Source organism: Artemia sp. Qi Xiang Cuo, chromosome 14 (genome assembly GCF_049724085.1).
Source record: "Artemia sp. Qi Xiang Cuo chromosome 14, ASM4972408v1, whole genome shotgun sequence".
Lineage (NCBI taxonomy): Eukaryota > Metazoa > Arthropoda > Branchiopoda > Anostraca > Artemiidae > Artemia > Artemia sp. Qi Xiang Cuo.
The window spans coordinates 15,470,986-15,496,638 of record NC_142807.1 but is presented as its reverse complement, the minus strand read 5'-3'; the positions used below and the strand labels follow the sequence as shown (position 1 = coordinate 15,496,638).

The window sequence follows — 25,653 nt, the reverse complement described above, 5'->3', positions numbered from 1 at the left end:
TATTTTGAGATCAGTAACATACTGCTCAATGGTTTCAAACTCTTTTTGATTCCACTTGTAGCATTCGAAGATTGGATTTGAAGAAGGTACTAAAGATGTCCCTGCTTTTTCTCTTACCCTTATGAGAAGGTACGAATACTTCACCACATTAGATTTCCCCTGCAAAGGGTTGCTGATCTTTAAATCCACATGTTCGTAGATATTGAACCGCGGCTTACAGTCAAGTTTAAAAACAGGTAGCGCAAAACAAACAGAAAATTTAAACTTAGCGGCACGCCCTTAGAATCAAAAGAAGGTAAATAATGTCCCATTTTCTCGTTGATTGAGTTCAAAACAGCACTGGTTACTTGTATAGGGTAAAAATAAAAACATCAATAATTGGAACTTTTGGCTGCTGGGATAAAATGCCGAACATTGACTTTTTACAGACTGAAAAGTTGTGTAGCCTACTGTACAAATGAAACTTATTGCTATTTCAATTTAGCCTAGGGGCTGTTCAAATCCTTTCAAAGCAATTAAGCATAATTAATGCCAGTTTTAGGACCAAATATAGGCTAGAATCCAAAAGTGTTTCAAATTGGGCTAGGCCCAGCTTGATCCCTTCCTGTAACTAATACACTGATATTTTCTAAATTTCCTTGAGCAATGAGACCCAGAATGTGTACTAGTTTGGTAAATTTTGGTATTTCATATTATTGAACTACGAATAAAGTAAAAGATTACTTGATGCCTTTTTTATGCTCTTTATAAATATAATTATTGCTTCTACTGCAAATTCAAATTTATCCTCACCCACCCCCCTAATGTGCAAATATATACCCTGAATTGGAATATACCACAAATTGTCAATGGCAAAGTTTTGAATTATAAAATTCAGTGCTATTTTTGTCAACAGCATTCAAAAACTCAAAACAGTAAGAAAATGTTTATATTTGAGTTGCCTAATGATTGAGGTTCTAATTATTGTAAATAAGTATTTTAGGAATATGTTACTCTTGAACAACTTATTTATAAACTAGTTATATGTTTTTAACCACTTTTCAATAACTTAACTAGTGTTGATAACTTCTTTGTGTGGTTACAACTCAGGGTATATATTTGCATTTTGGGGGGTGGGTAAATTTGAACTTTCAATAGAAGCATTTATTAAATTTGTAAGAGCATAAAAAAGGCATCAAGTGGTATGTTCACTTTACTCCTAAGTCAATAAAATGAACTGCCAAAATTTACCACTGTTTTAGCCCAGAATCATTGCTGCCAAGAAGTAGACATGTTGAAAAAACAATTCTTACTTTATATTATGCTGAATAACTGTGGCCAGGGGTGTTTTGAGGAGAAGGGGGTGCACTGCCTCTCTACCTTTTTTGGTATTTGGTAAAATTTTTGCTGAAGACAAAAACTTTGGCAGAAATTTACCAAAATTCCCAATTTCTGCAGAAAATTTGGCATAAATCAGGTAGTAATTTGAATTTTTTTTATGAAGATTGCCCCCCCCCCTCAATGAAATGAGGCCCAGGACACTCCTCACTGTAGCTAATGCATTTGGCCTACAATTGTACTATACTTTACCCCCCCTCCACTCCCAATATGCCAATATATAGTCTAAATTATGTGTTTTTGTTTCTTGATTTTTTTTACAATTGATTCAATTTATAATAATATAATGCAAAACAAATAGGCCATAGGGCCTCTACAAAAATCTTTTAAATTGAAAAAAATTGTAGGCTCTTTCACTGTAGTATTTGTCTAGTTCCTGCTTGAACAAGTTTAATGAGTTGGCATTGATTACTTCAAAGTGAAGATTGCTCTAGTATTGTTTTACTCGGTTCTTGAATGCACAACTGCCAATGTCTTTTTGTAACCTTTCCTCCTCAAGCTTGAGGTAGGGACCATTAAGATTCCTGTGGCTGAAGTTGAGAACATTGGTAGCCTGGATGTTTTTGTAGGCAGCGCAGCAAAGCTTGTATACCTCAATGAGGTCTCCTTGGTGCAGTTGATAAGCTAGTGAAGGAAGTTTGAGGAGCTTCAATGTCTTCGTTGTAAAAGGGATGTTTAGTGCAATGACCATATTCAAGGTTGACCATACTAGAGCTTTATAGAGAAGGCAAAGGGTCTTATCATTTCCAAAAGTGAAGTTGCACCTTAAAAGTCCTGCAACATGATTTGCTTTCCCAATAATGCTGTTATAGAGGGCCTGGAAGTCAAGGTTGCTGTCAATGACAACTCCCAAGTTGCGCTCCTCCAGGCATGATGTGATCAGTAAGTCTCCTAGTCTATATTCATAGTGGATAGTAGGTTTCCCTATTGTTAGCTTGTGGCTTTTGTTGATATTGATTTCCATCAGCCATTTATTGAGCTTGTCAACTATTGAGCTTGTCAAGGTCCTCTTGTAGAGATTGTGCATTGGCAGCTGTTTTGATTACTTTATACATTTATGAGTACATGGATTGAAGCAAGAGTTATGTATGACAAGATGCAACGAAAATATTTAATTTGGGCTTTATGTTTGCACATTAAGGGCAGGGGGTAAAGTATAGCAGAATTGTAGTCAAAATGTGTCAACTACATTTATTTTGCATAGACTATTATGAAGTAAGGGTTTTTTTCATTACATGATTCCTTCTTAACAGATTCAATTCTAGGCTTATACCCTGGTTTAATACTACTATTATCCAGAAGGAAATATGGTAATAGAACAGTTGTTAAGGTAAGACCCTGATACTCAGTTGGTGCCTAATCTTGTACATATATCCTGATTAGCCTGCTTACTTACTTAGACTTAGTTCCTCCCATGCTGGTTGGTGAATAAGGTGACAACAGTGCCTCTACATCACAACCTCTGAAGAGCTTGCAGCCTGTAACCCATAACCTCTGAAGAGCTTGTAACCCACAAGCACCAAGTTTCTGCTTATGGAGAGTGGATTAACAACAATAAGGGAGAGATGTAGCTTTCTCTTGATAAAACATCTTACAAAAATTGAATCAAATAGCTCACACACATTATATAATTGGTTAAGAAATCCAGCCATGTATAGAGGTATTGCAGATGAGTATAATAATCACAGATTACCTATAATAATCACTTCCAAATATTTGTTGATGGGTCAAAAATGAATGAGAAGGTTGCAAGAGGTGTTTTCCTTCCTCACCTGAAAATTGCAATGGGCGAGAGATTATTTAATAATTTATCTATAATGTCTACTGAGTTAAATGCCATAATTATGGCATTAGAACACCTTAAGCAAAACCAGCCTTTGATTGAAAATTCGAATAATATTATCATCTATTCCGACTCTTTATCAAGCCTTGAGTTGCTGGCCTCAGCTCCTCAATATAATTTGGACATTGACACTTGTCATTGTCACAGTATTATTGATAATCTTGCTTCAAGTGGCATAAAAACTTACTTTCAGGACATTCCTAGCCACTCTGGCATAAGTGGTAATCATCAGGTTGATGAAATAGCAAAAAATGCTATAAATATTGACCAGCCAAGTGGGAGACCAATCCCAATTAGAGATATTTACTGATGGAGGCTATCAGATATTAATTTTAATAAGATTAATCCTATCCTTTCCCCCTTTCCCAATAAGTATCTTTCTAAAATTTATTATTGAATTCGCACTTGCTAGCGATATGGACGAGCTAGCGGTTCTGGAACAAATGGACTAAATTTCCTTGCATTCTCATATAAGCTTTCTAATTCAAGTGGTTCAATTCCCCTGTCCCCTCTTTGCAGGCATTGTAATATGAATAATGAAACAATTGACCATTGCCTATTTGAATGTAATATGCTGACGTCTGCACAACATACCTTGCTTTGTAAACTGTTAAAATACTTCAAACACCACAAAATCCCACTATCAGCCAAGAGCCTAGCCAACTATACCTGCACACAGAGCATAGAAATCGACATCTATCATCTTATATTTGAACTCCTAGAGTTGAAAGATCTACTGAAAGATATCTGAATATATCTAATAAATATGAGGCAATCAAGCCAGTAGCTCTGTAGCCCACAGAGTGAAGCAAAAGGAAAAGGGCTAAATAGTTTTACTGAAAAGCCCGCCTGCTGTTAAATAGAAGAAGAAGAAGCCACCTTACCTTAATTTACCTAATTTTGCACTTTGGAGCAAATTAAGGTCCATGCTGGATCTGTTGTGCTCCGGGTCAATGATGGCAAAAATTCGTCACTGTGTTAGGGCCCAGTGACACGCCATATGAGAGGTCTGCTGGAGAGATGCAATTTAAGCCCACTCGGTAGCGGTGGCCATGAGGTAGGTATGGCCTGTAAAGACCATTCTCAGTGGTATAGAGCTGACACCACCGCACAACAGCAACTTCGGATCGAGTATACAAGATGGTTGGGTATGACAAGTGGCATCAGCCTCCTAGCAAGACACTCATTATGATAAAGTTGGCATCAGTCAGTAGTTGAGTGGGACGGACAGTCCCACTCATATTTCCATGGCTTGTTATTCCATTCCTTGTCAAGTCTGGACTTGAAGGGCGCAGCCGTTGGTGCAGTCGCCGTTTCAGCTTGAAGGCTATTCCAATCGTTGACAACATGCTTGGAGAAGAAGTGTTGCCGGGTTCGTGTTTTAACAAAACGTTTTGACAGCTTATGTGAGTGTCCTCTTGTCTGGTGCTGACTTGAATGTTTGGTAAAGAGGGGGTTATTTGGTTGTGCGTTATACTTTTAGGTCAGCATCATATCACCACGGCGGCGTCTGAAGACGAGTGTTGGCAGCTGCATGCGTTCCAGTCTTTTGTTGTATGGGAGATCTTGTAGGCCAGCTATGCATTTCGTGGCACGTCTCTGAACTCCTTTGATTAGACTGGTATCATTCTTATAAGAAGGGGAGGTGAGACACGTACCAAAATCCAAAACGGGTCTAACTATAACCTTATAAAGCCTTAGAAAGACTGTACGGGAGCGGCTGGTTATAGTGCGTTTGAGGAGACCAAGGCTTGAATTTGCTTTTGAAACTGCTTGTTGCCAGTGGCCGTGGAACTTCAGTTGTTCATCTATCAGCACTCTTAGAGATCTCTTTCTTTGGGACTTGTCTTTAGTACTAAGCTAGCCAGTGAATTGGGATCGGACATGCTATACTGGTGACGGAGGTTGCTGCTTCCAAAGTGAAGGACACTGCACTTCGATGTGTTGAATTCAAGTAGCCAGTCTTGTGCCCACGTTTGGATTTTAAGAAGGTCACGTTGCAGACTTTGTTGGTTTGCAGGCCCAAACAGCTTGGAGTCATCGGCATAGAGAGTGATGTTGTTTTCTGTTCCGTTCATCAAATTGTTGATGTATATAAGGAATAGGATAGGGCCCAAGACAGTACCTTGGGGGACTCCGCTTACAACATTACATGGTTCGGAGAAGACCTTGTTGCCATTAGTTGTGAAAAGTCGAACCTGCTGACTCTAACCAGTCAGAAAGTCCATGACCCAATCGACCACGTCCGAGTGGGTACCTGCTGCTGAAAGTTTCAATCTGAGACGGTTGTGTGGTACCTTGTCGAAAGCCTTGGCTAGGTCCAGTAAAATCAGGTCCAGTAAAATCAGGTCCACAGGGGTTCCTTTCTCCAGGTAATCTGTTATGGTGCTGTATGTCTCAAGGAGATTGGTCTCAACTGATTTTCCTGGCAGAAATCCCTGCTGGTCGGGGGAAAGTATATTATTATTACGGAGATGTGTCAAAATGTCAGCATTCACAATCCGCTCAAGGGTTTTTGCCACTGCTGAGGTCAGACTGATGTGTCTGTAGTTTTTGGCTTTGGTGCGGTCACCTTTCTTGAATATTGGAGTGACATGGGTCAGCTTCCAGTCTTTGGGTACCTTTTTTGAGTCAAGCGACAGTTGGAATATATTGCATAGTGGTTGTGGAATTTCTTTGGCAAGCTCCTTCAATAGTCTTGGGTGCAAATTATCAGGACCGGCAGACTTATTGAGGTCTAGCGCTACAAGTCGCTTTTGGACGACAGGGGGGGAGAGTATAAGAGGTGGCATGGGGTTAGGGATGTTATATGGTGGGCTATGAGGAAGAGGACCATCTGGTTCACTGGTGAAAACCAACGCAAACTGCCTGTTGAGGAGTTCGGTGATGTCCTTCAAGTTGGTCACTTCCTTGCTATCATCTGTACTGAGTACTTTTAATGACCGTCTGCTATGGTCCTTACTTGATACATACTTCCAGAACTTCTTTGGGTTATTCTTACTATCATCAGCTAGCTTGGACTCGTACCGTGCATAAAGTTGTTTAGTTAGGCTTCTTAGTTTGTTTCGAGCTTTCGCAAACTTTTGGTAGTGTTCTTCCTTCCCTCCTTTATTGTACTTTCTCCAGTACTGTCCCCTCCTGTTTCTTTCCTTGCGTATCTCGGGGGTCATGAAAGGCAGTGTTTTGGGCTTTGGCGTGAGTTTTACTGACGTGTATTTTTTTTTAAGTGTAATTAGCTCGTCCTTTAGGTTAGCCCATTGTTGGTCGACGTCCCCTTGAAGTAAAGGTGACCAAACTACGCCTTCCAGCTCTTTTCTGATCGCCCTGTAGTCTACATAAGTTTTCTTTATGTAATCATTTTTTATCTTACGAAATGACACATTCACTTCTAGGATTAGATGATTGCTGTTTTCTAGAGGAGGTAAGTAATTAATGTTCTGAAGCTGGTCTTTATCCCGTAAGAACACTAGGTCCAGTAGAGTTGGTCTCTGGAAAAGTTGGCCTCCAGTAGCTTGTTCAACAAGCTGGTAGAGATTAAGGTTGTGAAGGCAGTCTGTGAATAGATTCATGCTTCTGCTTCTGTTCGTAAGTACAGGTATATACGGATATCCATCCTTCCATATGAGGTCAGGGAAGTTGAAATCACCAGCTATAAAAAGGTTCCCCGTGTAATTCATAGTTGCTTTATGCAGCATTGTTGCTATTGTCCGCTCGGTTTCTTGGCAATCAGAGGCAGACTATAACATGTCTTGAATAGCGCCAACGTACCACGCCTGCATTCTAAAGACTGTAGGTTTGACATGACACCATACCCTGGAATCTTAACATGGGAATCTTTGAGCCTGTTTCTACTGAACTTGGGACAAACCTCAGTCAATAGGACCAGATCATAATTTTTGGAATAAATCACGGATTTCAGCTTGTTCAATTTGTTTGGAAGTTGGTCGACGTTAGTAATTAGAGCATAAAAATCTGTACTTACTCGTTTTTGGTGTTGCTTACTCCGGTCGTTGGTCCCGTTGCCCGGTTGATCTGAGTCCTCATCTGTTTTGCCTAAAGTGGTCGCTGGTGCCTTCGAGTTAGCAGTGTAGTAGCTTCCAGAGCTTGTTTCGCTCTCCAATGAGCTGTCACTAGTCATGGATGAGAGTCTTTCCGTAGAAAAAGCACTAACATGTTCGGTAACACCCATATTTACATTATTTACACAGTTCTCAACTTGGAATTCTACATCTGCATCGGGTTCGGAGGAGAGACTTCTCCGCTTTTCGCGTTTTTTGACACAATACAAAGGTCACGGATTGCGAGGTTTTTTTCACCACCAGCTATTCTGTCCTTAAGCTCTGCAACAAGTGCTTTATATCTCTCTTGATAACTGATACTCAGTTAGTGCCTAATCTTGTACATATGTCCTGATTAGTCTGCTTACTTACTTAGACTTAGTTCCTCCCATGCTGGTTGGTGAATAAGGTGACAACAGTGCCTCTACATCACAACCTCTGAAGAGCTTGCAGCCACAGGTGAAATAAAAATGTACCTTTTATAGTTGCTTCCCTCTTTAGGCATCAGCCAATTGACACTTTTTGCTATCCATGCCTTCTAATATCAAGGGGAACCCAACACCAAATATCTTGAAGGAGCCTGCCATTCCTCATATGGCCCCAAAACTGTCATCTTCTACTTTGAATTCTCTCAACTGTCAATGGTTGCTTTGTTTTTTCACATTTAAAGATGTTTATAATCCTATCACACCAATGGATGCCTAGAATACACCATATGCAATTATTTTTGCAATCTTGTATTCGTTTTTCTAGCTGTTTTGTCAATGCCCATGTCTTGCATCCATATATTAGTACAGAGAGGACATTGCTATTTAGGAGTTGGAGTTTGAGCTTCAGAGAGTATACAGAGTTTTTTGAGACCTTTATCTATTTTTGGTAAAAGCATTGTCTGCACATGCAATGTATATAGCCTAATGATCCCACACTCCAGGCATTCATCAGAGTTTATGAGGCATTCATCAGAATTGATACTGAAATTCTGCAATCTCCTCTAGCTTGTGAGAACCAGTCCAGCATTGGATTAACATTTTTGTGCACAGCCTTTTTTTTGTACTGATTGCCAATCCAACTTCTTCAGCTGTGTTTGCAAGCTCTTTGATGTTTTGATGCAAGTCTCCCCTTAGATAAGAAAGAAGTTAATGTCATCAGCAAAATCACCATTGAAGATAGGCAGCTCTCATTAAACTCTACCTCCAATAAAGTGATGTATCTAGAGTATATAGTCAGTGAGGATCCTGAAGAGCACAGAAGAGAGGATACAGCCTAGTTGTACACCAGAGTGGATTTGGATCTATTCAGTCAGGTGTCCATTCTTGGTTTGTACAGCACCTGCCTGATTATTATATAAAGCAGCACTTATATATGTTGGGTCATTATATAAAGCAACAATTATAATCTTGTCCAGAAGCCCATAGCCCCATGATATTCTCCATAACCATTCCTTATGTACAGAATTGAAAACCTGTAAAAAGTCAATAAATGCTACTAATATTTCAATACTCCATTCATTTGATATCCTTAAACCTAATATTAGATCAGCTCAAGATCTGTTTGGTTGAAAGATGTGCTATGCATCTCCGAAGATCTTGTCAATTCTTGACTGACAACAATTTAGGAGTATTTGGCAACAGACTTTTCTTATTATGGACTGTAAGGTCCATAATATACCTTGCCAATTGTTGCAGTCAACAGTTCAACCTTTCTTTAAAATTTTAATAATATCATCATTAAAAAGTCTCTTTCCTATACATAGCTAACAGGCTCCTAATCTTGGACATTGTGTATACAGGTTTAGATAGTTGGGATTGGCTAACAGTTAAAAGTAGACTAGTTGGCACCAGCTGACTATAATCTTGGATAACTTGTAGTTCTCTAATTTTGAATTTACCTTAAATCACAGCATAGAGCAATCTAAGGATTTTTCCTTGTGAAATTCACAAGCAGATGATTGAAGAAATTAGGTGATATAGAATTTGTTTATTCAGGCAGGAAGGATAGGGTATATAGATAGGGAGTAGGGCTCATGATGGATAAGGAAGCTCTTAAGTTTTTTTAGGCTGGGAAGGTATTAATAATAGAATACTAATTGCTCATTTTATGACTAAGAAGTTCAGGGTATCAGTTATAGTAGTATATGCCCCTGCTGAACCAAATGACAGAGATACTAGTGACTCAGGTGAATTTTACCTACAGTTACAGGAGCAAATGGACTGGGTCCCAGGTAGAAATATGGTGTTTTTACTAGGAAATTTTAATACCCAGGTTGGTAGACATAAGGATAGATGGTATCCTAGCCTAGGTAAATTTGGTGAAGGAAAAGAAAACAGTAATGGCTACAGACTTTTGTAATTTTGTAGGTATAGTAATCTTGCTATAACCAATACAGTGTTTGGTCATAAATGGCCCATAAGTTGACATGGTATTCACATGATGGTAACAAAGAAAACCTTATTGGTTATGTTATAGTAAACCAAAGACTGGCAGGGTCAATGAAAGATACTAGGGTATATAGGAGTGCTGTTATTGATGTTAAAAGTAAAGATCACCATCTAGTAATGTCTAGGGTTAATTTAAAGCTGAAATTTTGGAAGGGTAACTACCTCCTGGGAAGTTGTAATGTTGGTAGACTCCAGGATGAGAATTTGAGACAAAGTTTCCAGTAACAACTGAATACTAAACTTGAGGATTTAAAATTTTACAATGTGGAAGATGGTTGGAATAATTTTAGAAAAACAATTTGTGAAGGTGCTGATGGTGTCTTAGGGAAGAAAGTTAGGACTGCAGCTAGGAATAATAGTGAAAAAGCTTTAAGTTTAATAGAGGAGAGAAGGGGCTTGAACAAGAATTATCTGAGTGATAGATCATATGAAAACAAAAGGAATGTAAAGAAAGTGGAGAAAGCTTCAAAATATGGACTAAGTAGGTGTGAAGTGGAGGCCATGGATAAAATTGCCAAGGATCTGGAAAATGCAGCTAGACAGCATAATAGTAAAATATTGTACTGGCATGTTAATAAATTCAGAGGGAGTATTCAATCTGGACTTGTCCCAGTTAAAGATAGGAACTGGGCCATAACTAGTGATAAGGAAAGAGTCAAAGAGAAATATGTAGAACATTTTGAGAATATGCTAAACCAAGATACAGTTGCAGGGAAAGATATTGAGGAAAATGAAAAAGTTTGTGATACCTTGGATGTGGAGGAAGATTTGTTTTATGTGGAAGAATTAGCAACAATACTAAAATGTTTAAAAAATAATAAGGCTCCAGGTGCTGATAATGTGGTAAATGAGTTTCTTAAATATTTTGGCTCTGAGGTTAGAAATAAGGTACTTAAAATTATGGATATGATTTTTGAAAAAGGGGAAGTACCTAGCAATTTTTGGGAAAACCTAATTAAACCACTGTATAAGAAAGATGATAAGAGTGAGTGTGGTAATTATTAAGGCATTAGTATGGTCTCTGTAGGTAGCAAATTACTTAGTAATATGACACTTTTTAGGTGGAGAGATTCTGTAGACATAGTTTTTAGAGAAGAGCAATGCAGTTATAGAAAAGGAAGAGGATGTGTTGACCAAATTTTCACTCTTAGGTTAATTATTAAGGAGTGCCTGATTTATCAAAAAACTTTAGTCCTCAGTTTTATAAATTATGAGCAAGCATTCAATTCTGTTGATAGAAGAGCTTTAGCAACAGTCTTATCCTTATATGGTATACCAGACAAATACATTAAAGTGATTAGTGCTATGTAGAAGAATAACACTGCTGTGGTTAAGGTAGGAAATGAGGTTGGCAGCTTGTTTTGTATTAAATCAGGAGTTAAGCAGGTATGTGGTCTATCCCCCTTTATATGAATCATTTTGATGGATTTTGTCTTAAGGAGCACAGGAAATCGACTGGGGAGGAAAAACTCTCCTGGACTTAGATTATGCTGATGATTTAAGTATCCTAGATGAAAGTGTGAGCAAAATGAATGAACATTTAGAGGTTTAGCAAGCTCAAGGTGTTAGAATAGGTTCGAAAATTAATGTTAAAAAGACTAAGTCACTAAGGGTAGGAATAAGTGAAGATGAAAAGGTGATGTTGGGTAATGAAAAGATTGATCAGGTGGGCAGCTACACTTACCATGGTACTATTATTAGTAAAGACAGTGGGAGCAGTGAAAATGTTAAAAGTAGAATAGCTAAGGCTCAGGGTGCTTTTTCACATTAAAAAAAAAAAAAAAAAACGTTGGAAGAATAGGAAGATAAGTCTACAAAACAAGATTAGAATATTGGAAGCTATAGTGATGACAGTGTTCAAATATGGCTCTGAAGCATGGGCGCTCAAAAAAGCAGATGAAGATTTACTAGATGTTTTCTAAAGAAATTGCCTATGGATTGTTCTGGATACCTGGCTGACTGACTGTATTTCAAACAATAGGCTGTACAAAAATTGTTGTTCAATCATGCTTTTTAGGGCTATAACGAAAGAAAGGTTGAGATGGCTAGGGCATGTTCTGCAGATGAAGGATGACAGACTACCAAAGATTGTCCTTTTTGGCCACCTGTCTAGGGCTAAACGGAAAGCAGGTTGTCCTCATTTGGGGCGGGAGGATATCATAAAGAAAGATTTAAAGGAAATGGGAACTTCTTAGGAGGGCGTAAAGAGGTAGGTTTTGAATAGATTGGGATGGAGGAGTGTGCAAAGCTGTGTTGGCCTCATTGGCTTGGTGCCGTGGTGAGTTGTTAGTAGTAGTAGTGTTAGTATTGTTGTTTTTTGGCCATGTGCAGTTGGATGATTAGAATTCAGACAAAAGTTATCCCTACAGAATAGCATCATTTAAATGCACTTACTCTGTTCCTCAACACTTGTCTTAGATTAAATTGTTCTAAGATTGACTCTAGCTGTGATTGTTCTAACTTTGAGAACCTGTGTCCAACTAGACAAGGGTTTCTAAGATTAGGATCAAGCTTTAAATGTGAGGCCAAGATTAGGCTCCACTGTTGTCTATCACTATGTTCATAATTGTGAGTGCTGTGTATGGTTAAAATACTCAGTCTAATCATATACTTATTAAAGAAGTGCTTTGACCAGATAGTGCAACTTTGACCATATAAAAGAGTATAAAATTAGCAATCTAAAACTGCCTCTCTTTTTGTTCTAGCATGTCTCCTTTTGGAGAGCTGCTATTTTGAAACTTTGCCAATCTTTAGAATACAAAGCTATGCATTTTATCAAGCAACAGAAATTAATATATTTGTCATAAAATTGAATGAAAGTGGTTTATGTATTGAAAATCTGCTGAATAAAATTTTGGTGCATATTAATAATGATAATGATAACAATTTATTGTTACCCTCTATACACAACAAAAATGCACTAAAGAGGAGTATAAGAAAATGAAAATAAAAATAAAAAGGACACAGACAAAAATCATGCACAATTCTTGACAACTTTAACTTTCAAGCACTCATTCAGGTTCCATTTCCAAAATTTGTGTAAGGGTATATAGACTATCTAATTAGTCCATTCACCTCTTTGACTCCACAAAAATATCTTCAAATAAAAATAAAAATACTTTCCAAAGAGCTAACAACGGGTTCTCCTTATAAAATTACTTAATTCTAATGATGTGTTGTGAAGTGCAGTACTTGAGCTACCTGTCCCCAGCAGTCTAAGGCTTATACGCCAGCCAGTACCTATACAGCTCTTCCCACTCAGTTCTGTTCTCTTCTGCACATTCTAGAACTATTACTGTATCGATCCCTCTTACATTGTCTTCTTCATGCTTTAGTACATGGGTCCCACATTATAAGATTTCCCAACTAGTGATGCTAGGTACTTGATAGATGGCAAGTCAGTGGAAAATCGATAATGCTGTTGCAGCAGTCAGCAAATCTACGTGACAGTTCTTCCATTTTGTTTTTAAAAATCTCAAAAACACCAAACCGTCATGAAATGTAACTATTATGAGTCCAAATGGGGACACTAAGAAAATGCTTGCAGAACCTAAAGAACAGCAATTGAATTTGCTTTTTATCAGATGCATAGATGAATTTCCAAAAAGTTGTAAAAAACATCACACGCGGTGCAAAACGCATTATATAGCCAACCAAGGGTCCTCTTATTAAACTGGCCCTTTACCCTGGCAAGAAGACCATAGTAACTAAGATATTCTTAGTTTCTCTTTCAAAGAAACAATTATAAGCTGCCTAGTGGATCTAATTGAAGTTCCAAATGGAAGGCCTAAATACCTAAGTGAACTGGAAGATGAGATTGGGGTGGGGCCAACTTGGATTGGATCATTGGAGGCAATCTCCAGTCCAAAGACAAGAAACTCTGTTTTGGAAGTAGCAACTGAAAGATCAATTTGTTTCAGTCCAGAGCAAACACCATCAATAGCGTTCTGGATTGCCCCACAATTATCAACGAAGAGAAGAATATCATCAGCATGAGACAAGTGACTTGTGTTGATATATGGTTCAACCAAGTACGGTGAAATCTGTCAAGTGACTACTCTAATAGAGCTGGTAAATATTGCCGGACTAGGAACAGAACCTTGTTTAATACCACAGTGCACACGAATATGATTACTAGCAGTACCTTGTAAACGTATCCGGATTGAGGAGCTTTGATACCACTGCCATAGGCAGGTACAAACAAATGGATTAACTCCACTTCTAAAGAGAGACAGAATCGCTTGGAAGTGAAGAATAGAGTCAAAAGACTTTGAAATATCAATAGTACAAACCAAGGCCGTATCCAGGGGGGGGGGGGTTACCCGGTTTTAACCCCCCCCCCCCCCCGAAATTTTTGACCGAGTCGAAAGTTAGTAAAACCTTAGTAAAAATTAGTCGAAAACCGAGTCGAAAATTAGTAACCTCCCCCCCCCCGAACAAAAATCCTGGATCCGCCCTTGGTACAAACGTAGAGGTTACATTTTGCCTTTTTATGCCTTTCAAGAATAGCTTGAAAAGTTGCATGGGCACTCTACACGCCAAGTCCTTCCCGAAAACCAAATTGGTTATCGCCATGATCACATTTCGTACTAATATCATTATAGATATGCTTCTCAAGAGGCTTGCAAATCATTGAACATACAGTAATTGGTCTATACGCGTCACAGTATTTAGGGTCTTTATTTTTCTTAAAAATGCATGTTACTAGGCCTTCACATAGCACATCAGGAATATGCTGCTGGGCAACACAAGCTTAAAAAATAATAGCAAGATGTTTAACAATTTTATTGTCCTTAATATCAGATGTTCGGGTTGCAGGCTGTCCAAGCCCGATGCTTTCCCTGGTTTAAGTTGGCGAATATGTGCCTGAATAAATGCTGGCGTGATAGTGATATAGTTTTTAGCAGGATCTAACTCTGCAAAATGACCCAAAAGTATAAATCTAAATGTTGTGTCAAGAGGAGGTGGATCGTCAGAAAATAATGAGGAAAAATGACTTTCCCAAGAGCCTAAATCAATCGGATTGTCCTGAGATGAAGAAGTCAAGGTAAGTTTTAACGCTTGGCACCACAACAGCTGGGGGTTATTTTAATATCCCGTGAAAGATTGCAGATTTGACGCCGTTTCAATTGCCGCACAGGGTTTCTATATACACGCTTCGTATATTTGACGATTTGAAATAAACTGCTTGGCCCTGAGTAACCGCTGTCGGCCAAAATACGAAACCAGGACATGTGTCAATGTTTAGCGCTCTGAAGTCCAACTTCTTCACTCCAGCTTTTTTACGTGTGCCAACTCGAATTTTGGCTAAAGCAAGAGAGACTGAAGCTGCGACCTTGATTGAATGAACTATTCCTGCCAAGTAAAAATCCAAATCGCGAGTGTTCCCGTTTATGGACGTACATAAAAGATGAACTGGAATTCGGATTTTCGACAACATAGAATCTAATGTTCTCTGATATAGAGAGAGATCAAGACGATTCCAGCAAGGTTTGAAAAACCACTCAGGCATTTGCACATGAAGAGGCAGAGAATAGGTATGTCAAAACTGCAAACTTAAGTGATTCCTTGTTAGGATATCGTTTGAAACGTCAAACATGGTACCCTGCATCTGGTGGGCGTCTATTAGAACAAAATCCAAATAAGAAGTGAAGCCCGAGTTGTCAAACAGTTCGTGATAACGTAAGGAGCGAAGGAGCGACCAGGCTCAATGGTAACCGAAACTCTAAAAAACAGAATTTTGATACCAATAGACACATCAAAAGAATAAGATTTTAATTCTGATTTCAAATATATAACTTTCATCATGTTTAGTGCTACCCATCAAAAGTTACGCGCCTGAGAAAATTTGGCTAATTTTCAAAAAAAGGGGGAAAGAACCCCTAAAAGTTATAGAACCTTAATGAAAACCACACCATCGTATTCAGCGTATCAGAAAACCCTACTGTAGAGGTTTCAAGCTCCTATCTGCAAAAATGTGGAATCTTGTATTTTTTGCCAGAAGAAAGATCACGGATGCGTGTTTATTTGTTTTTTTTCCCCAGGGGTGATCGTATCGACCCAGTGGTCCTAGAATTTCGTGGGAGAGCTCATTGGAACGGAAATTAAAAGTTCTAGTGCCCTTTTTAAGTGACAAAAAAGTGGAGGACAACTAGGCCCCCTCCCACGCTCATTTTTTCCCCAAAGTCATCCGATCAAAATTTTGAGATGGCCATTTTGTTCAGCATGATCAAAAATATGATAAATATGTCTTTTAGGATGACTTAATCCCCTGAAGTCCCTGGGGGAGGGTTGAAAGTTATGAACTTTACCCAATGTTAACATAAAGTATTGGTTATTGGGAAGTATACAGAAGTTTTCGGGAGGTTTTTTTCTGGTAGTGGTGGGTATGGGTGGGTCGGGGGTTATGTTGGAGGATCTGTCCATGAAGGAAGTTTTCATGGGGGAAGGAAAATTGCCATGAAGGGGGCGCCGGACTTGCCAGCATTATTTATTGGTTATTGGGAAGTATACAGACATTTTCAGGAAGGATTTTTTTCTGGAGGGTGGGGCTGGAGGAAGGGGTTACTCGGGAGAATCTTTCCGTGGAGGATGTTTCTTTGGGGTAAGGGACATTTCTATGAAGGGGGCGCCGGATTTCCAAGCATTATTTAAAAAACGATCAGAAATTAAATAAAAAAAGAAAGAAGTTTTTTTTCAACGGAAAGTAAGAAGCAAAATTAGAACTTAAAACGAACAGAAATTATTACGTATATAAGGGGGTTATCCCCCAATTCAATACCTCGCTCTTTATGCTACAGTTTTTTTTTTAGTGCTTTCAAAAGAGCTATCTATTCTAATTAAACGGTCTTTGTGATTCAGGGGTTTGTGAATTAATTTTTGTTTTAACTTTTAACGTAAAGAGCGCGGTATTGACTAAGGTGAGAACCCCATCATATACGTAATAACATATACGTAATAAAAAAACAATAAAAAAACAAGCGATACTGCTCAATAGTAATCAAAACTTTAAAAAACGAAATTTTGATGTCAATAAATATATCAAAAGAATGGGCTTATAATGCTGATTCTAAATATATAAATTTTTATTAAGTTTAGTATTACTCATCAAAGGCTACGAGCCTGAGAAAATGTACCCGATTTTTTAAAGAGGGGGGAAACATCCCCTACAAGTGAAAGAATTTTAATGAAAATCACACCGTCAGATTCAGCGTATCAGAAGACCCTATTACATAGGTTTCAAGCTCATATCTGCAAAAATCTGCAACTTTGTGTTTTTTGCCAGAAGAAAAATATACGAATATAAAAGTTTGTTACGTAAGTTAATTTGTAAATTACGTCATACCCAAATTTAGAGACATCCATTTAGCAAAAGAAAAGTAAAATTTTTATGCAAATTTTGTTTACTTATTCAATGACGGGGAGCCAAAATAAAAACTACATTAACTAAAAAACGATCAGAAATTAAATAAAAAAAACAAGTTTTTTAAACTGAAAGTAAGGAGCGACATTAAAACTTAAAGCGAACAGAAATTATTTCGTATATGAAAGGGGCTGTCCCCTCCTCAACACCAGGCTCTTTACGCTAAAGTTTGACTCTGTCTCACAACTTTATTTTTTAAAACAATGAAACACTTTAGCGTAAAGAGCGAAGCGTTGAGGAGGGGACAGCCCCTTTCATATACGGAACGATTTCTGTTCATTTTAAGTTTTAATGTCGCTCTTTACTTTCAGTTTAAAAAAATTTTTTTTTTTTTTATTTAATACACATAAGAAAACGGCTTCAATTTTGGTTACAGAAAAACGCCACTAGGAAGGGAGGGAAGTAACATTTGAGTAAGAAGGGCATTCTCATTTTTTAAATCTGTGTTAAAATCACCACAAACAAATATTGACTTATTTGCTGACCAAACCCTATGGATGGATTTAGAAAGCACAAGCCCTGGCCAATTTACGATAAGAGGACTCAATTTGGTAGTTCGTTGGCATATGCACACGCATATCAAAACAAAAGAACTAAAATCAAGTAAAATATATACCTTGGAAGATTCAAAAAGAGCGCAAGAAAACTTCTTATTCAGTGCAATTGCTAGGCTGTTGAAAGGACGACAAGATCTCAGTTTGGCGGGCCGAAAAAAGAACATGTGGTCACGCTAGGGCTCTAGCTGTGAGACATTATAAACACTTTTAAGGTGTTCAGTGATGCACACAATTTCGTAACTACTAAAAAGTCTTCTGACAGTTCTAAGATTGTCACGAGCACCATTAATATTTTGATAAAATAATGACCCCACTGAGTTAGAAATCATCATCACTTGAAGATTAGACACATGCAGATGAATTAAATATTCCTGAGGCCCCTTGAACAGGGATGTGCTTCTTTAGTTCCAGACACACCAAGCTATTGCTACAATGATTCACTCCACAATTAGTGCACTTAAAAATCTGAGCTGAACATGCTTGGTCCTTGCTAGTGTGATCACCTCCACATTTATTACATTAAACAAGGTTCTTACAGTCCCTTGCGAAATGCCCAAATCCTTGACAATTTAGGCACTGCTTATGCTTTTCAATTGGCAATCACTCGAAATAGGCAATATGCGATATTCAAACGCGATATCAAGCTCTTCTGTAGTTTTAAAGTTCAGTTGCACTATTCTAGAACTTCCATACCTTTTCACACTTACAACATGTTCAGTTTTAATAACTATGGTATGAGTTTTTGGTGTTGGGGGGCGGGGGGGGGCTGCAACTGCTGACTCTTCATCGAAATGAATGACCAATCCATTTTTTCGACTAACTATGTGCTTTACTTTATCTGCGCAGCAAATTTTCTGCACAAATTCACGCGAATTCTTTTGTTTATGCACCTTAATATTTGCAGGAATGCTCATTAGCACGACAGGAACGTTGGGTGGGTGACGTGGTGATACTCATGGCCAGACAGTTAAGACTGGAACCTGTGAGCAAGTTCCTTGCTTTTCCACTAAAAAAAATAGCATATGGACACACTTGTATAAGCCTGACGCCACAATCGTAGGCGCATCATTTGGAAATGATGGCACATCCGAGGGGTCTGTGATGACAAAAAGTGGTGGGAGTTCATCGCCTTGCACTAAGCTGCTAATTAATTCATAAAGAACTGACAGGAAAGACATATTAGGATGCGAACCTCTTCGCTTTTCAAAAATGTCCTCTTGAAAAGCATTTTTGCACGTCTCAATTGCATGCTTAATTGCATCTTTTCAAAAAAATTTGCAGCAATTTGAATGATTGAACCCTTATCTTTCGCTATATGCTGCTGCAAAAAGTTCAACACCGGACACACAAATATAGAAAATCATAGATCGGAAATCATTGTCAAAGTCACTATAATTCTTATTGCAACATGATATAAATCTTAACATAAAAAACCTACTGAATTAATAATGTCCGTGCAATATCTTTAATACGTATGTCAATAAGTATATGTAAGGATTATACTTAACTATATCCCTATTGCGATTTTTTTTTTCTTCACATAAAACTCATTGAATTAATAAAATCCATGCAATATCCAATTTAGATGTTGAAATATTAACTCTGAATTCCTTATTCCTTCTGAAGAGCAGGAGTGGAGAGTTTGGAGTATGAAGAGTAGTGGAGATATTCCTTTTGGAGAGTAGGAGTACTGAACAAGTTCCAGTAAATCACAAAATCATGGTTGCAGCAGCAGCTGCAACCTAGTAAAGAGCTAACAGCAGCCCATAGTAACCAAAAGTTAAAAAACGCGTTTTGAAAAAAAAACTGCCTTGTGAAAAAAAATTGCTATGTGACACTGATTCAGGAATAGTAACTGTTATTTTGGTTTGTCTCAAAAGTAAAGGCTTATTGCGAAAAGAAATTTATGGTGATTTCGAAAAAAAGCCTGAAACCCCTCGAAAATTACGTCAGATCAAAATGAAAAGCGTACTATTGGAATCAGCATGGTCTAAAACCTTGTATAGGGAAATTACAGTCCACAAATGACTTTTTTTTTTGCATTGATATCACTGATCTGTCTCTCTTTTTCTTTTTTTTTCTCGAGGCCTAATGGGTTACCAGAACATCATAGAGAGATGCTTAATGGCTCGTTCAAAAGCTATTTCTAATATCTACATGCTTTTTATGAATTCCGCCATCTGCTGTGCCCCTTGAGAAGTATGCCATTTCTCAATGGGTGGCACTTGCAGGCTACCAGAACATCGTAGACAGATTTTTTATAGCTCATATAAAGATAGCGCTCATGTCTACGTTATTCCCATGAAATCTATCATCTGCAAGTTCAAAATGGGACTAGAAAGCACACTTTTGGTGCAATGTCTCAAGTGGAAAAGCTGGGGCTGTTAGGCTAGCAGAACTTATAAGAATTATGTTTAACGGTTTTTTCTAATCTATTGTCATATCCATGTGCTTTTTTTTTATCAATTCTACCATTCGTAAGTGTGATATAGCACTGAAAACAACACTTTTGGTGCCACTATTGTAATAGTCATGTTCCAGAACCCTTAACTGGAGGCTTACAAGAAACCCTTCTGTTTGCTTTTTATCAATTCTACCATTCGTAAGTGAGTACTGAAAACAATACTTTTGGTGCCACTTCTTAAGTGTAAAATCTTGGAAGCATAAAATGGTATAATTGTAATTATTATGGTTCAAAACCCTTAACTGGAGATTTGCAAGAACACCTCCCTCATATTCCTCCTCCAGGCCCTCTTAATAAGCTACGCAATTAGAGTCGTAGAGAAACCAATATATTAAATTACATTATTAGAGGCATGGATCTGTTAGTACAGCGCTGGACTTCAAATTAGATTATCATGCGTTCGATTCCAGCTTGGATTTTTTTTTCAATCATGGTTTGTCCCTTTTTTGATTACTTTTCAGATAATCTACTATTTTTGCAAATTGTATGCACTCATTTTTTAAAGAATAGCACTAAAAATGACACTTTTGGTGCCAATTCTTAAGTGGAAGAGTTTGGAAGCATAAAACGGTACCATTGCAATAATTTTGGTCAAAAGCCCTTAACTGGAGGTTTATAAGAAACTTCACATATACTTCCCCTACGGACCCTCTTAGTAAGTTTTATAAATCGCCAATTGATCTTAAAAGTAAAAGGTTATTGCGAAAACAAATTAACTAAAACTATAAACTTTTCAACTAGAAACCAACCTAAAACTTAGCCTGAATGATCAACAGTTTTGAATTGAACCTTCAAACTTTACTCTGCGATGAAGCCTGTGTGCTAGTTTTAATAGCAGTAATTAAGGGGAAAGGACGTCCTTGCCCCCTTAGTTTTTGTTCCTGCCTAAGTTCTGAAAAACACCTTATTTTCGGTCATTTCATTGGAAAAGGCACGTTTTTTATTTTTTTAAAAAAAATGGGGGAAACAACCGAAAGTGCAATTTGGGGAAATGTGCTATCAAGTCAAATTTATAAAAAAGCGATTAGGTATAAATATAAGCTTTTAAATGAGCCCTTAAATTTCTTTATTTTGTTGCAGTAGCCTTGTAGTTTCTGCTAGTCAGTAGGCGATTTATAAAGCCCTGTCTTCATTATGGCTTTTTCAGGCGAATTCGGCCGAGTAAGAGCCGCTTTTTGCTCATCAAACAATAAACGTTACTGAAAAACATGTATTGTTTTGTGAAGTATGGATAATGAACTTCTACGGTATATACTGAACGTTTTTCGTAGCTGTCAAGGTTGTCTACAGTATTTTCTAGAGCCGTCTTTTCTTCCCTAGATCGGTAAATTGGAAATTAAATTAAAAATAGGTTTTCAACTGAAACTAAGGAGTGAAATTAAAAGTTAAAACGAACATACATTACTCCGTATGAATAAAAAAGATCATGGCAGCGTTGTTTCTACATTAAATTTTAGTCAAAAACGAACAAAGATTAATTTAAATTAATATATATCATAATATGTATATTTAACTATCTAGTATATATAAATAAAACTAGCGCTTTACTGAAAACACGAAAGTCAAGTATAAGAAATAGGAATATTGGTTTTGGAGTCAAAAGTGAGTATGTAGCCTAATCTGTAAACAATAAACTAATCTGTGAAGCTTTCCATAGTCTTACACCAGTTGTGACATTAGTAACTTTCAGTATACAATTAAAATCATCTTAAAAGCATCAGTGTAAAATTAAGTATTTTTGTAATAACCGCAAAGTAACTGAACAGCAGCATACAGAAATATTAGATTGATTTCTCGGGTTGTGTTTTGGTCTTGCCAGCTACCAACAGTGTACCAACAGTATAATACCAACAGTGAGTAATATACAATCTTGAATTGTAATAAGTATGCTTTAGTATTACTTGAAATGAGGATCAGATAAGACATAATATGAACTCTGGAAATCTGGTTATTTTTCTCTCTATACAACAGTGAATTTCAAGCTATGATACAAATTCTAAAGCTAGTCTATAGTCCTAATACTATCAAAATGGTTTTACTTCGAATTTGTCTACAAACTAATCATGACTTGCCCTTTTCAGAGATAGTCATTGAACTGAGCCATTCTGTAGAAGTGATACCATATTAAACAAAAAAATTAAAATAAAACAACAATCCTAAATTGATTGTTGCTTTATCTTAAAAGGGATTGATAATATTTTTATTCTGTAAAAAGTGTCTTTAATTGGTTTGCTTTTATTGTACCAAAACTCCTATATCATTTTGTGTTTTCAGAAAAGCGCTAGTTTTGTATAATCCTAAAAACACAAGAAAACATGATCAGTTTGTTTATCTGTATTAGTTTTATTGATATATATTAGATAGGCTGTGAAGTAATAATTTTTGTTTGTTTTAAGTTTCAACTTTGCTCTTTACTTCCCTCAGAAAAACTTTGTTTAAAAAAAAATTAATTCTAGATAAGGCATTTGGTTAGTATTCTCAATCTCCTGAAGGAATCACAGTAAAATTCCAAATACTACTTTAAAACATTCCAAAATTTGTACTTATACCATTCCTTAATAAATACCACTCTCTCCGCTTCCTAATGACCAGACATCCAAATTTTGTCCACTTAAAAATGATCTGACTGAATTTACCACCTGCTTGTTGTTGAAAAACTTTTGCCAAAAATCAATTCATTGAGCCCCATTTGTGCTGTAGATTTAATTGTGAACGTTTATTTATATAGCACAAAGTTTGGTCAAGTTCATAAGAGATTAATGCCCTTGTGAGGCGGAAGGGATTGAATTAGATACTTCTAAAGGTCTTTGTAGGACATAGTTTATGAAAAACAGAACATAGAGAGTCAGAATTGGAGATATTTTCCCTTAACCTGCCAACACAACAAGTGAAATTGTACAACAAACTGTTCTTGGCCCACTCTTCTTCCTTTTATTCATTATTGACATCAACAGAAGCATCATAAACACAACAAAGATATGCTGCTTGTCATCATCAAAATATTTGCTGTCTTGAAATTTTGTCCCCATAATACATGGGAATAACCAAAGATCATTTGTAAAAGTTTACTGGCATTTTATTGGAAATCATGTGCCAACTATTGATGGCAAAAAAGTGAAAAAAAAACAACAAAATCAGCAAACATTCACTGATCCATCATTTTCCTATAATCTTTAGTTTGTACCATTTGCTTTATTCTGAGATAGTGAAAAATCTATATTTGGATCTTATTTTGTTCTAAATTGCCAATTAAGGTAATTAAGTTAATATATACTAGTCTAGTAGTTTACTTTCTGTAAAAGTACTTCCCATGAATTTCGTATCCCAGAATTTTCCTCATTGTACTGCTAAGTCTCTAAGTTAGTTTAAAAAGTGGATTGAACTATGTAAGTATGCATGGAGTCTTTGGGTCCATGTCTCAAATCTAAATTTTGTCTGTAGTTAGGATTTGTCTGGAACTACTGTCCCGCCTCTGAAACTAGTTCGTGCATGAATCCTTATTTTTTCTAAGTGTCATCACCTTCCTGGATGATGGTGAGCAAAAACAGAAAACATAAAAATGTAATCCCTAGCAATTGAGGTGGTAAGTTATTTCTGAGAAATTTTAATATTTCTAAACAGATTTGCTTGAAAGGTTAGTTGCTAGTATACATAAATTAGGACTTAAATTTGGCCTTTCTGTAGTTTTCTTGGGGTTATTCTGTTAATAAACACTCAAGCTTGGGCTGCCATTGTGTAACTTTTGTTCACATGAAACCAAATCCTTATTGAATCCCCTGAACACTGGTAGAATTTTTTGATGATGCAGGGTAGTATTAATGTTACCTATTTTGTTTAAAATGTTTGTGGTATTTTTGTTCGACAGAAATTATGCTGGATCAGAGATTATTCTTTTGTTCAGTCCAAAATTATTTTTAGCATTTAAGATTCTTTAATTTTAGTTTTTTTTTTGCAAACTCTAAACTCTCCAATGGGCGAACATTATAAACAACACACAAGCATTGTTTTAGGGGGAAGAACTGGGTAAGAGCATCAGGTATATGAACACCCCTTTTATTTTTGGATGGATTCCCATAAGGCACCAAATCAGGTTTGCACCCCAAGCTAACTTTTTTACATGTAAGCTATTTCGATGCCCTATATGCTGCAGACTCTTGGGAAAATCTGAAACCTTAAGTTTTACCACCAATCATTAGCAAAGGGACTCGTTTGAGGGAGGAATCATCCTTCCCCTTATTCTTACTGCTAGTGTGTACAGTTATGTATATATCTATTTATCTTATAGGTGACATGCCAGCTTACCATTCTCAGCTTTTCAGCAAATTCCAGGTAGTTGGTAACACTGCTCTTCTGCCACTACGTACCAGTGTTCGAGGCCCTGCCCCAAGAGCAACTACAGAACAAGATATTATTGACGAGACTTTGTACTACTTTAAGGCAAATGTCTTCTTTCGATCTTATGAAATTAAGAGCGAATCAGATCGTTTATTGATCTACTTAACTTTATACATTACTGAGTGTCTGAAGAAGCTGACAAAATGTCCTACTAAAAACCAAGCCCTTAACGAGCTTTATTCCTTAGCTGTAACAAGATTTGATATTCCAGGAGATACAGGTTTTCCCCTTAATTCAGTCTATGCAAGACCCACCAATAATCAAGAGGAAGAGCTACTCCGTCAATATTTGACTCAAGCAAGACAGGAATTGGGAATGCGACTCTGTGAACTTGTTTACAGTGCTCCTGATGGCAAGCCAAGCAAATGGTGGTTGTGTTTTGCGAAGAAGAGGTTCATGGATAAATCGTTGAGTCCTTATTAAAATAAAGAAATAATTGTATATTTTTTCTTTAGTGTTTTGTAATTATGTCCAGTGTGTATTTTATTCAAATTTGCTTGGTGATAGTCTTGTCTAATGTATGAGTGCTGTCAATGCAGGAATTATTTTATCAGCCAAAAACTTTTGTCATTAAATTGTTCCGTCTCTTGTTATTCCTTTGAGTCCTTATTTGCAGCTGAAATATAGTCAATGGAATTCTAGCAATAAGGTTGAACAATTTTATGTATCGGTTGTGATTTGAAAGTTTTGAGAATGAACTTGTACTTTGAAAATGAGGGTACTTATAGATTATCATAATGGATCTACTTCAGAGTAATTTCCTGATGAATGAAAGAAACTGAATAGTTTCCATTTTTAGTAGAATTCTTGCAAATTGTCTACAGTAAGTGTGTAAAAAGTCTTGGTGTATTTGCTTGGATGTCCCCAGTTGATCTGTTCTCTTTCAGTGACCCTGATAATTTTGAAAACAGGTAAAAGTTGACAGGGGCCATGTTAAGTGAATAGAAGGATGGGGGCCTGAAAGCGAAAGAATGTTGGATTTGGCCAACAGTATATTGATCGAGAGCGCAGGATGTCCAGGTGTGGAGTTCTGTTGGAGGAATCAGGGCTTTTCCAACGAAGTTCTTTGTGCAAACGCTAAAGAACACTTTGGTACTA

The 25,653-nt window shown here is 37.1% G+C and overlaps 2 protein-coding genes across 2 annotated transcripts; one reads left to right on the top strand and one right to left on the bottom strand.

Moving 5' to 3' along the window:
- Positions 1-258: 258 nt before the first annotated feature.
- Positions 259-25,148, top strand: LOC148944192 (actin-related protein 2/3 complex subunit 3-like). The gene is made up of 2 exons (XM_089100702.1): positions 259-295; positions 24,446-25,148. Exon 2 carries the CDS (start codon positions 24,451-24,453, stop codon positions 24,976-24,978), a length of 528 nt encoding a protein of 175 aa, XP_088956828.1. The 5' UTR covers positions 259-295; positions 24,446-24,450; the 3' UTR covers positions 24,979-25,148.
- On the bottom strand, positions 5,428-6,897 carry LOC148944193 (uncharacterized). The gene has a single exon (XM_089099861.1). The coding sequence runs from the start codon at positions 6,895-6,897 to the stop codon at positions 5,428-5,430; it is 1,470 nt and encodes a 489-aa protein (XP_088955987.1).
- Positions 25,149-25,653: the final 505 nt, after the last annotated feature.

What these genes read in the sequence shown, in the direction of transcription:
- LOC148944193 (XM_089099861.1), bottom strand. Translation starts at nt 6,897, where the DNA reads ATGAATTACACGGGGAACCTTTTTATAGCTGGTGATTTCAACTTCCCT.
- LOC148944192 (XM_089100702.1), top strand. Translation starts at nt 24,451, where the DNA reads ATGCCAGCTTACCATTCTCAGCTTTTCAGCAAATTCCAGGTAGTTGGT.